Source organism: Coregonus lavaretus, assembly GCF_964263955.1.
Source record: "Coregonus lavaretus genome assembly, contig: HAP1_SCAFFOLD_5138, whole genome shotgun sequence".
In the NCBI taxonomy this organism is placed as follows: Eukaryota; Metazoa; Chordata; class Actinopteri; order Salmoniformes; family Salmonidae; genus Coregonus; species Coregonus lavaretus.
Genome location: NW_028163809.1, coordinates 1 through 13731, shown reverse-complemented (window position 1 = coordinate 13731; position 13731 = coordinate 1). Strand labels below are relative to the sequence as shown.

Genomic DNA, 13731 nt, shown 5'->3' with positions numbered 1-13731 from the left:
GAATTCAACAATATTCAAAAATGTATTGAACAGTAGGGAATCAACTAAATGTATTGAACTTAGTAGGGAATCAACTAAATGTATTGAACTTAGTAGGGAATCAACTAAATGTATTGAAAAAGTATTACGTGTATTATAAGACAAGAACAGAATGCATCAGTGATTCTTATTTCCTGCAACGTTCTGAAGAGGCAACGACAATTCCCTGTATGTGTATGTGCGGTACGCGCCTACCACTTTGTGTAGCCGTTAGCGATGATGCTAGTGAAGTCTTCTGGTAGATAGAAAGGCTTTCCCAAAAACGTTTTCCATTAAATGTTAACTACAAAGTAGCCTATGCTTATCTGGCAGAATGATATCATGATTATTTGTGTCAATCTAGTGGGTATTTGTTTTGCAAACTCTACCATCACGTGTGCTACACAGCTTAACAGCCTCTTGCTAGGTGTGCACTGGAATGAAAGGGTAACTACACCCCAAAATCTAAATTTCAACAAAGACCTCAAAAGTGGTCTCCTGATGTGGTTTAAGCATTGTTGTTGACTTACAACATCCAATTTAGTTGTTTTTCTATATAAAAAAGTGTGACTTTGAGAGCAAAAACCTGAAAAATCAGGAGAAAACAGAAACCTAGAAAAACTAAATGGAAAAAACTGAATTTTGGAAAAAACTAAACCTAATTTTGACTTTATTAGTGGGCTATTTTCTTTAATAGTTGCTACTGTCCTCCATTGTCTTGGATGCTTTAACAGAATAGTGTTGTTGTTTTGAGAATGCATAATGAGATCAGTATTTTTTCTCTCACACACTTATCTTGCTGTCTCCTATACAGGTCCATCTCTTCTGACCCCCAACAATCTCACCTTTTTCTCTGTTTCTCCCATACAGGTCCAATTGCTACGCACTGAAGTCAACCTCAAACCACTCACCCAACTACCACAACCAACAACATATCATCACCTCTGACCTCCATGGAGCTTGTCCAAGCGCCCCCGGTCATCTACCTCCCCACAGCCGCCCCCTCCCTGCCTGGGCCCAACACCTCCACCTTCCCCCTCTCCCCCCTCCTCCTCCTCACCCCGGATGACCGTTTCTTCAATAGATCCTACCACAACTGGACCAACCCTGGCGGCGGAGGCGTAGGGGGTTTCCAACCCACTATAGCAGGGGTCCTTATCCCTCTCATCTATGTAGCTGTCTGTGTGATCGGCCTGGTGGGCAACACATTGGTCATCTACATTGTTTTACACTATGTGAGGACTGAGTCGGTCACTAACATCTATATACTCAACCTGGCCATCGCTGATGAGCTATTCATGCTAGGTCAGTGATTTTTTTTTGTCAGTGGTTTTACTGTTTTATTCAAATTGTTGTTTATTCAACTCTGTTATTAGCCTTATTTTGCGAGCTCACATTCTGTTTCACTTGAAATTAAACAAAATATGACCGCAGCAATCAGTCTGCTTTCACCAGGATACTCTTTTATTGCCTCTTTTACTGTTTTCTTTCATCTGATTATTTTACTGTATTTCTTTCATTTGATTATTGCATTTCTTTCATTTGATTATTTTATTGTAAAGTGTGTTACACTTTTGAATGCAGTTTTAAATGCACTTCAAATGCAATGTAAGTGCGCGGTTTTAATCGTTTTTAATTGCACTGTCAATATAGTTTGATTTTATTTTACTTCCCCTAGGCCTCCCCTTCCTGGCGGTCCAGAACGCTCTGCTCTCCTGGCCATTTGGTTCTCTCATGTGCCGTGTGGTCATGACCGTGGACGCCATCAACCAGTTCACCTCCATCTTCTGTCTCACGGTCATGTCCATCGACCGCTACCTCGCAGTGGTCCATCCCATACGGTCGTCGTGGTGGAGGCGACCGCACGTGGCCAAGGCGGTGAACGCGACGGTGTGGGCGGTGTCGTTTGTGGTGGTGCTGCCCGTGGTGGTGTTCGCAGACGTGCTGGAGGATGATGGGAACTGTAGTATAGTGTGGCCCGAGCCAGCTGAGGTCTGGAAGGCATCATTCATCGTGTACACGTGCACGGTCGGGTTCTTCGGACCGCTACTCGTCATCTGTCTCTGCTACCTGCTCATCGTGGTCAAGGTCAGAATGTCAGCCTACTTTCCCACTTAAGGGGAAAAATAGCTCTTTTACACTAATTGGGAGACCTTCCTGTTATACTTAGACTGAACCAGTATCTCCTTTAAAACATAATTGTTGTTTTGGAACATAAACCCAGGTGTTGCTATACCTCTGTTGTTACATGAAATTAATGTGTTCTGATGTCTTTGTCTCATATTACCACTGATTTATTTATATTTCTCTTAAATCAAACAGACATTGTGCTGGGCATTTGTTTTGAGGGGCGGGACCGCTTGGCCCTCTTCCAGGGAACCCTTCCTTGTGCGATTCTCTACTCCGGCCCTGACCTGTTACATCTGACAACAAACAGATATTTATCAACATCTTTAATGTCTGGGTCAGGAGCCGGAGGGGAGGACACACTGGGAGTGGGTCTCTGTCAGTGGAGGCTGCTGAGGGGAGGACGGCTCATAATAATGGCTGGAATGGAGTCAATGGAATGGTATGAACCACATGGAAACCACGTCTTTGATGTATTTGATGCAATTCCATTGACTCCATTCCAGCCATTATTATGAGCCGTCCTCCCCTCATCAGCCTCCACTGGTCTCTGGGGAGGGGTAGAGCAGCCTGGGAGTGGGTCTCTGGGGAGGTGGTGGAGCGGCCTGGGAGTGGGTCTCTGGGTAGGTGGTGGAGTGGCCTGGGATTGGGTCTCTGGGGAGGGGGTGGAGCGGCCTGGGAGTGGGTCTCTGGGGAGGGGGTGGAGCGGCCTGGGAGTGGGTCTCTGGGGAGAGGGTGGAGCGGCCTGGGAGTGGGTCTCTGGGGAGGGGGTGGAGTGGCCTGGGAGTGGGTCTCTGGGGAGAGGGTGGAGCGGCCTGGGAGTGGGTCTCTGGGGAGGGGGTGGAGTGGCCTGGGAGTGGGTCTCTGGGGAGGGGGTGGAGTGGCCTGGGAGTGGGTCTCTGGGGAGGGGGTGGAGTGGTCTACCCTACAGTGGCCTACCCTACAGTGGTCTACCCTACATTTTTTACATATTTGACACATTTGAACAGTTTTTCACTTTTTATAGTCAATATATTGCTGAGTTAACCTTTATATTATATTTAATTGTAAAGTGTGTTGAGATGTTTTAACTGCCAATAAAGTTGAATTGTTTTGTTTTGATTCTAAGGTGCGCAGCGCGGGGAAACGGGCCCGGCCTACCTCCTCAAGACGCAGGAAGTCCGAACGCAAGATCACCCGCATGGTGGTTGTCGTGGTAGCAGTGTTCGTGTTGTGCTGGCTCCCATTCTACATCCTCAACATCGTTAACCTGCTAGTCCTGTTACCGGGCGAATTCCGGGGGCTGTACTACTTTGTGGTGGTCCTATCGTACGCTAATAGCTGCGCTAACCCGATACTTTACGGATTCCTGTCCGATAATTTTAAGAGAGGGTTCCGGAAGGCTCTTTGTCGTTCTTCGAGGAGGGTGGAGAACCACGAGAGGGCGGCAGCCACCGAGCTGCAGCTCCCTGCGGAGCTCTGGAGGGGAATTGCGCCCGAGCGGCGAGATGGCCTGGGGGTCACCAAGGCTCATGGAGGAGGGGAGGAAGAAAAGGAGGAGGAGGAAGAGGATGACGGAATAGAGATGGAGAGAAGAGAAGACGTCACTCAGATGACAGAGGACTGCAGGATTGCACAGAACGGGAACGGAGGAGGACAAGTTGAGAGCTCCAGGATCTTGTTCACACCGGGCGGAAAGGTGGAGACTGTACCCCAGGGGCAGAGGGCTAAAGCTGGGGAGGTGGCTGGGAAAGGCCCAGGCTTGGGGCCTACTGTCACTGTCTCCAATCTTACCAATGGATCAAAGAGTAAAAGTAATAGGTCACTTCCAGAGGAGACAGTGGAGAAGAGCACCAAGCTAGAGATCAGCTACCTGTAACTCATAAATAAGCTATTTTCCAATGTTCATACTAGCATACCATTTATACGGACAAGTCTTGCTGAGGCTGTCCTAATATGGACACTGTACAGCGTATAGAATGGGGGTAGGGTGAAGTTGCCCCTAGAGACGCGGATATTGGGTCAGTTTTGCATAAGGTTAGGTAATTGGGGGAGGGGAAGCTGATCCTAGATCTGTACCTAGGGGAAATTTTACCCAGGCGCTAGAATGCATGTCCGGTACATGGACTCATTCTAAGTAGCGAGCTACTGTGTAGATTGGGACATAGACATATGGATTGAATGAATGTATTGTAGCGACATTAACCCAACAGCTAGCGACCTTGTTAAGAGGTTTGGAGCTCTTGGGGTAACAGTTGAGGTGTTGGCTTGTCAGTCACTGGTTGGAGCTACCACCCGAATTCGCTAATGTATCATTTAAATGGACACTTTTGAGTATCAACTGTGAACATACAATGATACCAACTGCCTTGCCTCAAATTCCAAGCTTTTTGCCAAAACAGTGATGATCAGTTATTTTATTGGGCTGAGAATATGCTGTCTTTACAGAATACATTTCAGTATTACGCTTAGTGTGCAACGTAAATATGTATAGAAATGTATGAGAATCATAATACAGTTTTGGGGATGAATAGGCTAATCAGAGATTCACACAAGGAGAAAAAACACATACTATATATTATCAGTATTTAAATGATGTCTCTATGTTAGTTTCTTAGTGCAGTATTTTTTCAACAGTAGCCTTCAGACAAAGTATAAAAGTCTCATGATACCACTAAAATCACATGGGACGAACTGTTCCCTTTCATCCGAGAAAAGCATCATATAACTATTTCAATAATAGTTCATACTGCCTCTGTCTGAGGCTTCACAATACAAGTGCAAAACAGTGTCCTTGCGTTGAAAGCGAAAGCAAACAGACATCTAGTTCCATTCTATTTCTATCTCACCGCGTCCCTGGTGGAGCGTTTCGTTTATCAGAATGAATGGAATGGAATCATTACAGTGAATAACGTCGCCTAAACTGCACCTGCACGATTAAGACTCATACATATTCATGATGACGGTAGTCGAGTCGATTAAATGATGGCGGATGGTATATCAAAGAGGTGTGCGCACTCTGATATCGACCTTTGGCTAATTTGATTGGAGTGCAGCTGAATATCTTCTGAGCGACGTCGTGGTGGATATTGATGTCGAATGCTATTTTGTTGGGGGGAATGTTAGTAATTTTACCTTTTAGACAGATGCTGTTTATGTGAGTGAAGCTGAACCATTAGAACACAGGTGGCCTTTGGAACTAAAGAACTAATGATAGATATTTGCAGAGCCATATTTATAGATATTTAGATTGAGATAATATGTCTCTGGGTAGTTGCAGAGGAACAAAACAATTTTGCTATGGAGCAGAGCTATACAGTATCACTTAGTATGTATGTAGGCTATACACAGTGCCATATTGAATAAGATAATTGATCAAATGCGGCCTTTAAGTTCACTCTGTATCTGAACATAATTGTTTTGTAGCTGTAGCCTGAATGTTGTTTTGTAGCTGTAGCTTTAATGTTTTGTCATGTTGTTTTCAGAACAGCCTCAATTCGTTGGGGCATGGACTCTACAAAGTGTTGAAACGTTCCACAGGGATGCTGGCCCATGTTTACTCCAATGCTTCCCACAGTTGTGTCAAGTTGGCTGGATGTCCTTTGGGTGGTGGACCATTCTTGATACACACAGGAAACTGTTGAGTGTGAAAAACCCAGCAGCGTTGCAGTTCTTGACACACTCAAACCCGTGCACCTGGCACCTACTACCATACCCTGTTCAAAGGCACTTAAATATTTTGTCTTGCCCATTCACCCCCTGAATGGCACACATACACAATCCATGTCTGAATTGCCTCAAGGCAATAAAAATCCTCCTTTAACCTTCATCTACACTGATTGAAGAGGATTTAACAAATGACATCAATAAGGGATCATAGCTTTCACCTGGATTCACCTGGTCAGTCTGTCATGGAAAGAGCAGGTGTTCCTAATGTTTTGTACGCTCAGCTTATGTCTACACAAGGCTAGAAGTTAACAAGTTAGAAGAGAAGTTATTGGGAAAAGTGCTCGTCATACCTGTCACACACTTGAAATGAATGTTGAATCAGGTGTGCTAGCTCTGGAATACTTCAAATACTTGGAACGGCAGGGAGTCCCCGAGGAGAGGTTTGAGAACCACTGCGTTAGAAGAGATGTTTGGAAAAGTTGTCGCACACCTGAAATGAATGATAACGAGCTTACGTCTACGCTTGTCTCACCCACGGTGGTGCTTTGGAAGCCTGGTTACCAGTCTTTTGTGCCATCATACCACTCCTTGTCATGCCAAACATATTGGCAACCACAAGGAGTTGACTGCACTAACAGATCTGGGACAAGGCTAGTGCTTTGGTCACCCACAGTGTGTGGATGGAACCTAGCTCTTGCTTTGGTAAAGATCTCAACTGATTTCAGTGTTTCTGATCGTGTGTACATGGTAGCCTGAATGCCAGTCTGTTTGTGCCATCATGCCAACTCCATTTCACTCATTGTTATGCCAAACATGTTATGATTGACAATAACAGCTTTGGAGTTGGCAAGAGCACAAACAGATCTGGGACCAGGCTATGTAAATGGTATTTCTATGTTTAGATAGTGTCTGTGTACTGTGCTGCTGTTGGTGCTTTGTTCGACTAAAAAGCCTCAAATTGAATGTGGAATTTGAAGAAAAAAATTAAATTTCTTATAATGTGATTTTTATTTTTTTATTCCAAGTTATTGGTGGAATTCCATTGGTCTCAGTTGACGTCTGACACTACAGCATGGAAGAGAGAAATGTTTGTCAGAGCAATCAGATATTCTGATAAGAGGGACAACCCATCTGTCACTTTCCAAGAGTATTGATGAGTGTTAATGTAATGGTTGGTCGGCGCTTTAAATTAACATCAGTATTGATTGTGGAGAAGCAATCAGATAATTTATGACGTAAGGTCCACGAGACGGATCCGGACAAATTGGCTGAAGACCGAATGCGGCCCACAGGGAAAATGAGTTTGACACCCCTGATCTATGATAAGCCTGAGGCAGTAATGTAGGGAAATAGTCAGGTCCAAAATTATTGTCACCCTTGATAAAGATGAACAAAAAAGTATGTTTAAATTAAATAATTCAAATACTGAGCTGTATTGTATGCAACATTTTTTATTATTATACTATTTTATACTAATACAATTGCTCAGAGAAAGAGATTTGGAGAAGTAATATTTTTTCTCTCAAAAAGATAGGGGTTATAATTATTGGCACCCCTGTTTTCAATACCTTTCAATACCTCACCTTGCGAGGATAAAGGCACTGAGTTGGAGAACACATTGGGAGGGATCATGGACCATTCCCCCATACACAATCGTTCCAGATTCACAATATCCTTTGTCTGCGCTTATGGACTGCCCTTTGTGGATTTTGATGTGTACTTAGGGTTATTGTCTTGTTGGAAGAGTCACTTGCTGCCAAGTTTCAGCCTCCTGGCAGGAGCAACCAGGTATTTGTCTAAAATGCCCTGGTACTTGGTAAAGTTCATAATGCATTGACCTTAACAAGGGCCCCAGGACCAGTGGAAGCAAAATAGCCCCATAACATCAAAGATCGACCACCATATTTTACAGTATGTATGGGGTTCTTTTCTGGATACGCATCTTTCTTTCAACACAAAACCCACCACTGCTGTGTATGGCCAAAGAGCTCTATTTTCATGTCATCTGAACATAGCACCAGTTCCAATCCAAGTGCCAATGGCGTTTACATTTGTTGGATGACATGAAAATAGAGCTCTTTGGCCATGCAAACCAGTGGTGGGTTTTGTGTTGAAAGAAGGATAGGTATGCCGAAAAGAACCCCATAGGCAGTCCATAAGCGCAGACAAATGATATCAAGGATCTGGAAAGACTGTATGGAGGAATGGTGTAAGATCCCTCCCAATGTGTTCTCCAATCTCATTAAATATTTTACAAAAAGGCTCTGTGCCGTTATGCTCACAAGGTGAGGTATTGAAAGGTTTTGAAAACAATAATTTTGACCCCTATCTTTTTTTTGGAGACAAAATATATTACTTGTTAAACAAAATATTTTTCTCTGAGAAATAGTATTAGAATAAAATATCATTTTCTAAAATAATGTATCATACAATATAGCGCAGTATTAGTAATATTTATTTTATACAGTCTTTTTTGCTCATCTTTATCAAGGTGCCAATAATTTTGGACCTGACTGTAGATAGACCCTACAGTGGAGATTCATTGATCACTGTGTCCCTCTATTGGTCAAAGCCAGGACAACACTGAAACAGTAAAAAATACATTTTAGTCACATTTCTGCTGATGTTTTATTCCAAATAAATGTCTCACAGCCTCCCTCTGTCCATCCATCTATCCCTTCCCATCATTCTGGTACAGCGTCACCGAGCCACTTGAGGTAGGGTGGGTTGCCCTGCTCTATGGGTAGGCTGATGACCTCTGCTACTTCATACGGATGGTTGGACCTGTTAGAAAGCAAACACAGTATGAGTCACACACACACACACATAGATAGACAAATGCATGCACACACACACAGTACACCCCTGCTATATGAGTCTCTGATAAATGTCAATGGTAATTCTGGGAAAGGACTGATTAAACAACCCATTGCCTGATTTTGTACGTAGACTACGTATTATCCCTATAACTGAGGGAAATAATGGAACACACACACAATGATTACCTAACATATTCTGCCAGAGATGCAACCTTAGAACTTCTGGTCTTTATCATCTAAAAGTAGGAAGAAAGTAGTTACAACTTTAGTTACATCACACTCAGATAAACCAAGCATATTGAGTCTTCATTCAATGCACAATAACAGTACTAGCTATTCCATTAGGCCTATATGTTTTGTCATGGACTTGCAGGGCAGCATATACAGATACTATAGGTTCATATCGAACAGGACCAGAAATAGAAAAAGGTGTGAATGCTCACCAGCAAAACTTCACTATCCTCCTCGATCTTCCCCTGCCATTCATATCTGACAAGAAACAGAGACATGTTGCCAATCCTAATCAGTAACCCTTCCATTCCCTTCACGTGTTCTAATCTCTGATCCGTCATGGTCCACACTTACACAGATGTGATTTTGGGAACTATGTTGACACAAGCAGCCAGCTTCTTCTCAACGATCCCTCTGTCAGGTGGGGGGAAGAGACAATGACAATAACCAATCAGAATGGATGGATAAACTGCATCCAGCACAATATGGATAACAAATACATGATTCAGACTACAGAGCCGACGCCAACCATACCGGCTCTGATATTTTGTTTGACATTTTCCTTTCTAGCACGGTTTAAGCAGTTTAGCCCAGTTCAGCTTAACCTGGCTCAGTTTGGCCCTATAGTGTGAATCAACGTCGCATTCGGGAGAGTGCAACTTTCTGAACATTGCTGATAGAAATGTCTTCTAGAGGTGACATCTGACATGCTTCCCAATTCAACATAGCAGAGAATAATGTTTGTTTGTGTGTATGTCTGTGTCTATCCGTTACCTGGCCAGATCTTTGGCCACCTGTTCGTTGGGGCAGGTGACGAAGGCGGCGGAGTGTGTGCCCGCCATGTAGGTCTCGGACGCCATGGAGAACGCTCTCAATCCCACAGTCCTCAGCAACGCGTGCATCAACACGCTCAGCAACGCAGTCTAGGGGTTTAGGAGAAGAACTGACAGACAACATTCTATGGTGGAAATATTTCATGAGAAATACAGTAAATCAAATCAACCACTTGACTGTTTCTGCATATTACAATGGCTAGGACTAGGCTACATTTGGCAAGACAACAAGCATATACGAAATGGATTGCAGACAGCTAAGCAACTTCTTGAATATGTCTCTTCTACCTGACTACTTGTGGTTTGGGACACATACTCACCACAAAGAATGCCCTCACAGGTCCACCAGCCAGCAATCCTTCTGTAGCAGGCAGTCCAAAGCGCATTGCCTAAGCAGCACTCTGCAGCAGGGGTAAGTGACATACATGCATTAGCAATCATACAGGGCAGGCCGGGAGCGATGACTGACAATGAGTTCATAGCATGACAAGCAACCACACAAGTTCTGCCATAGGCAAACGTCCAAATACTGAAAAGCAAAATTATGTTTATGGACTAACAATAGCTACAAACACAGCATACAGTACGAAGCTAGCTAGCTAGGCTAATTGGGTGTGACTTTACTGTGGTGTGTGCTCAACTCGCTGTAACTTGACACGTGCAAATGCAGGACAGGACTTTTGCCAAATGGTCCAAAACGAAATAATTATCGTGTACGAAATGTACAATTCATATGCTACATCAACTCAAACTGTCCAGCTAAAATTACCTTTAGACAGGAGCAGTTTCGATGCACACAATGCTGTTGCCACTCTCTAACGTAAAAATTAAGCTCTGCCGTAAAGCAGGATCTGTTGTTTACCAATTGGTCGTAAATGCAAAAGCAGAGCTGGACGCACGAGAATTATGTCGATATGGTAACGTTTTCAATTATTATGTGAAAAATGTATTATTAGTAGAAATGATAGTGGTATACAGCCAGTCGTAGTGTGTTTATTGACGTCGTTTCGCTTATAAATGTAAGCGTATATAAATGCTAAACTGGTTTATGGCTGCAATATCAGCTCTGGCCAGCAGATGGCAACCATGATCCATAAAATATAAAACACCACCACCACAAGCGAGACCAGAAATTAATTCACTGTAACGTTTGTTGGTGTTGTATTTTATTGACTTTTATTGGTTAAAAATCATCACACATCAATAAAAAAAATTGTAAAACCATATTTTTGTTTTGTTGCAGTTTATTGTAACACAGAGAAAGTTCACACATTCCTAGCTACATCTATATTTCCATAGTTTGGTAAAAAACAAAATTGGAGTATTTTCACTGAAATTATTTTTATTCCAAAATAAAAACAAATTCTCAGGACCCTGAAAGCAAATAGGTCAAGGGAGAGATAAACATAGTTCCTCTCCTTGTATCTGAGCACAACAACACAGCATACTGACTGAGTAGCCTAAGTTAGACTTTTTACAGAAAGCACATAGTAATGTTCTTAAATATAGTTATGTTATTTTTGAACACCCCCAATACCGGTAGATTGAATGACAGATTTACATATGATATAGAGATTGAGTGGGTGGGTGGGTGGGTGAGAGAGAGAGAGAGAGAGAGAGAGAGAGAGGAGAGAGAGAGAGAGAGAGAGAGAGAGAGAGAGAGAGAGAGAGAAGAGAGAGAGAGAGAGAGAGAGAGAGAGAGAGAGAGAGAGAGAGAGAGAGAGAGAGAGAGAGAGAGAGAGAGAGAGAGAGAGAGAGAGAGAGAGAGAGAGAGAATAGATAGATAGATAGATAGATAGATAGATAGATAGATAGATCGATCGATCTGTGGTCAAACTACAGTTAGAGATTAGTTTCAGTATACAGTATATACTGTATTTTAAAGAGGCATGTTCTGTCCAATGATACATGAAAAACCTGAACATCTAATAAGCATTCATATGTACCTTGAAACTTGGGACTTCTCATTTTATAACTATAGAAAATATATCTGTGATGAAGAGATCTGTTTTGGTAGCAGCTGTGATGAACTATCTACACTACAATAGCTTTGCCTTCTCGCTACAGCCTAAGAACTATGCTTTGGTCCAACTAATGAATGTAAGTCAGTTATATGAGTGAATGTCAGTTGGTTGGTATGACAACCCCCCCCCACACACACTTATCCTGACTCCTCCCCTCCCATCATCCATCCCGCCACTTCTCCATCCATCCCTCCAACCACTCCCCCCTCCTCCTGTCCTCCCTCCATCCCTCTGGTCCTCCTTAAGCACTGGTTCTCCCCTCCACGCCTCCTTCATCTATCACTCCTTTCCCGCTCCCAACCCTTCAATCCTCCCACTCCCCACCCCCTTCTACTCCCCCATCCTCCCTTCATCCCTACTCTCCTCCCTCAGTACTCCTGGTACCCCCCGCCCCCCTTGCCGTTAATCCCCTGATAGGAGGACCCCCCCACAGGGTCTCCGTCTTCCAGGTCATCCCCCCCGGCCGTGAAGGAGGTGTAGGGATCCCCGGCCGCCCCAGCATCCAGGCTGGGGTCTATGTAGTCCTGGGAGAAGAGAGCAGAGTCTGCCCCCAGCTTGTACCTCTGGTAGCCGAAGAAGGACTGGGCTGCCTTGGGGAGGGAGGTGAGTGAAGAGGGTAGTGTGGGAGGCCAATGTTGGGGTTGTGGGGTGAGGTGAAGAGGAAGGAGGTGGGGAGGTAGAGGGGTGTAGGTTGGGGGTGAGGTGAAGGGAAATGGAAGGGAGGAGGGTGAAGAAGAAGTGGGGTGGAGGGGGTTAGGGGAAAGTGGAGAGGAGGGGGTAGGTTCGGAAGGGAGGTTTTGAGGGGGTAGTTGAACGGTGGATGGGTATCATAGCGGGTGGAGGTGGAGGTTTGGGTTGGATGGGGTGTGGTTAGGTAGAGGTGCAAGAGATGATAAACAAATGCATGAAAGCAGGAGCATTTGTGGATTAGGTTAGGAAGGGAGAAAGAAAGAAAGAAAGAAAGAAAGAAAGAAAGAAAGAAAGAAAGAAAGAAAGAAAGAAAGAAAGAAAGAAAGAAAGAAAGAAAGAAAGAAAGAAAGAAAGAAAGAAAGAAAGAAAGAAAAGGAAGTGAATTGAATTAGTCAGCTGGAAAGCTAGGTTAAATCTTATTAGATTGTTCGATTGCGTCCCAAATGACACCCTATTCCCTTTATAGCTCTGTTCAAAAGTAGTGCACTATATAGGGAATAGGATGCCCTTTTAGACACAGGCCTTGAGTCAGTCTGGGTCAGTTAGTTATCAAAGCAATTGTTTAGCCATTCACATTGAACAGTTTTTAGTTTGGTAAAAACAAACAATCATTCACACTCTTCAGATAAAAAAGCCAAGAGCAGAAGAAGATATGCAGTAAATGTGATAAAATATGTTTTCACTAAATGTGTATATTTATTGGATAGCTAAAGCATTTGAAAGGCTTTTGAGCTATAAAGCCATCAAAGTAATTTGCAGCCTTTCACAAAATGGTGGAGGTAGCCTATAGGAAATGCCTGCCTACGCTGTGTGTGTGTGTTTGTGTGTGTGTGTGTGTGTGTGTGTGTGTGTATGTGTATGTGTGTATGTGTATGTATTGATAGAGACATTTCAGTCACAGCAGAGTCTGACTAGAAGCAATAAGAGGTTAGCTGCAGAGGGATGGAGATAGAGGTTTCTACTAGAACAACACATTATTTATTATTAGTGGGATGGGTGGAAGGGGGGGAAAGTTTCAATCGCGGTCTGCAACTTTAAGGGCAGGGGAGAAGAACACATGATATTAGTAGGATAGGGGCTGAGGGGTGAACAGTATAATTACGGACTGCAGCTTTAAAAGCAAAGAGCGATAGAAGGTTATTAGAAGAACACATTATATCAGTGGGATAGGGGGCTGAGGGGTGAACAGTTTATGTATTCCTCTTCAAAGGACAGACTCTTTAGCCTCGCCATAGAGAAGAGAGCCAGCCCACCCTGAGGAGAGAGACCAGGTAAGGACATTGGGATCAATGGCATGGCAGAGGTGTTGGTTGGTCCCGGTGGCTCAGTGGCTTGAGCATG

At 43.7% G+C, this 13731-nt stretch overlaps 2 protein-coding genes across 2 annotated transcripts; one reads left to right on the top strand and one right to left on the bottom strand.

Moving 5' to 3' along the window:
• Positions 1-971: 971 nt before the first annotated feature.
• LOC311117761 (somatostatin receptor type 5-like) lies at positions 972-4003 on the top strand (the record flags this gene model as incomplete). The annotated part of the gene is made up of 3 exons (XM_084192678.1): positions 972-1323; positions 1697-2114; positions 3262-4003. The coding sequence occupies 3 exons, from the start codon at positions 972-974 to the stop codon at positions 4001-4003; spliced, it is 1512 nt and encodes a 503-aa protein (XP_084048804.1).
• Positions 4004-8240: 4237 nt separating this feature from the next.
• Positions 8241-10503, bottom strand: LOC311117760 (protein CutA homolog). The gene is made up of 7 exons (XM_084192677.1): positions 10446-10503; positions 9997-10077; positions 9618-9766; positions 9198-9257; positions 9056-9101; positions 8799-8848; positions 8241-8577 (listed from the first exon to the last, which is right to left on the bottom strand). The coding sequence occupies exons 2-7, from the start codon at positions 10060-10062 to the stop codon at positions 8478-8480; spliced, it is 471 nt and encodes a 156-aa protein (XP_084048803.1). The 5' UTR covers positions 10063-10077; positions 10446-10503; the 3' UTR covers positions 8241-8477.
• Between the last annotated feature and the right edge of the window lie 3228 nt (positions 10504-13731).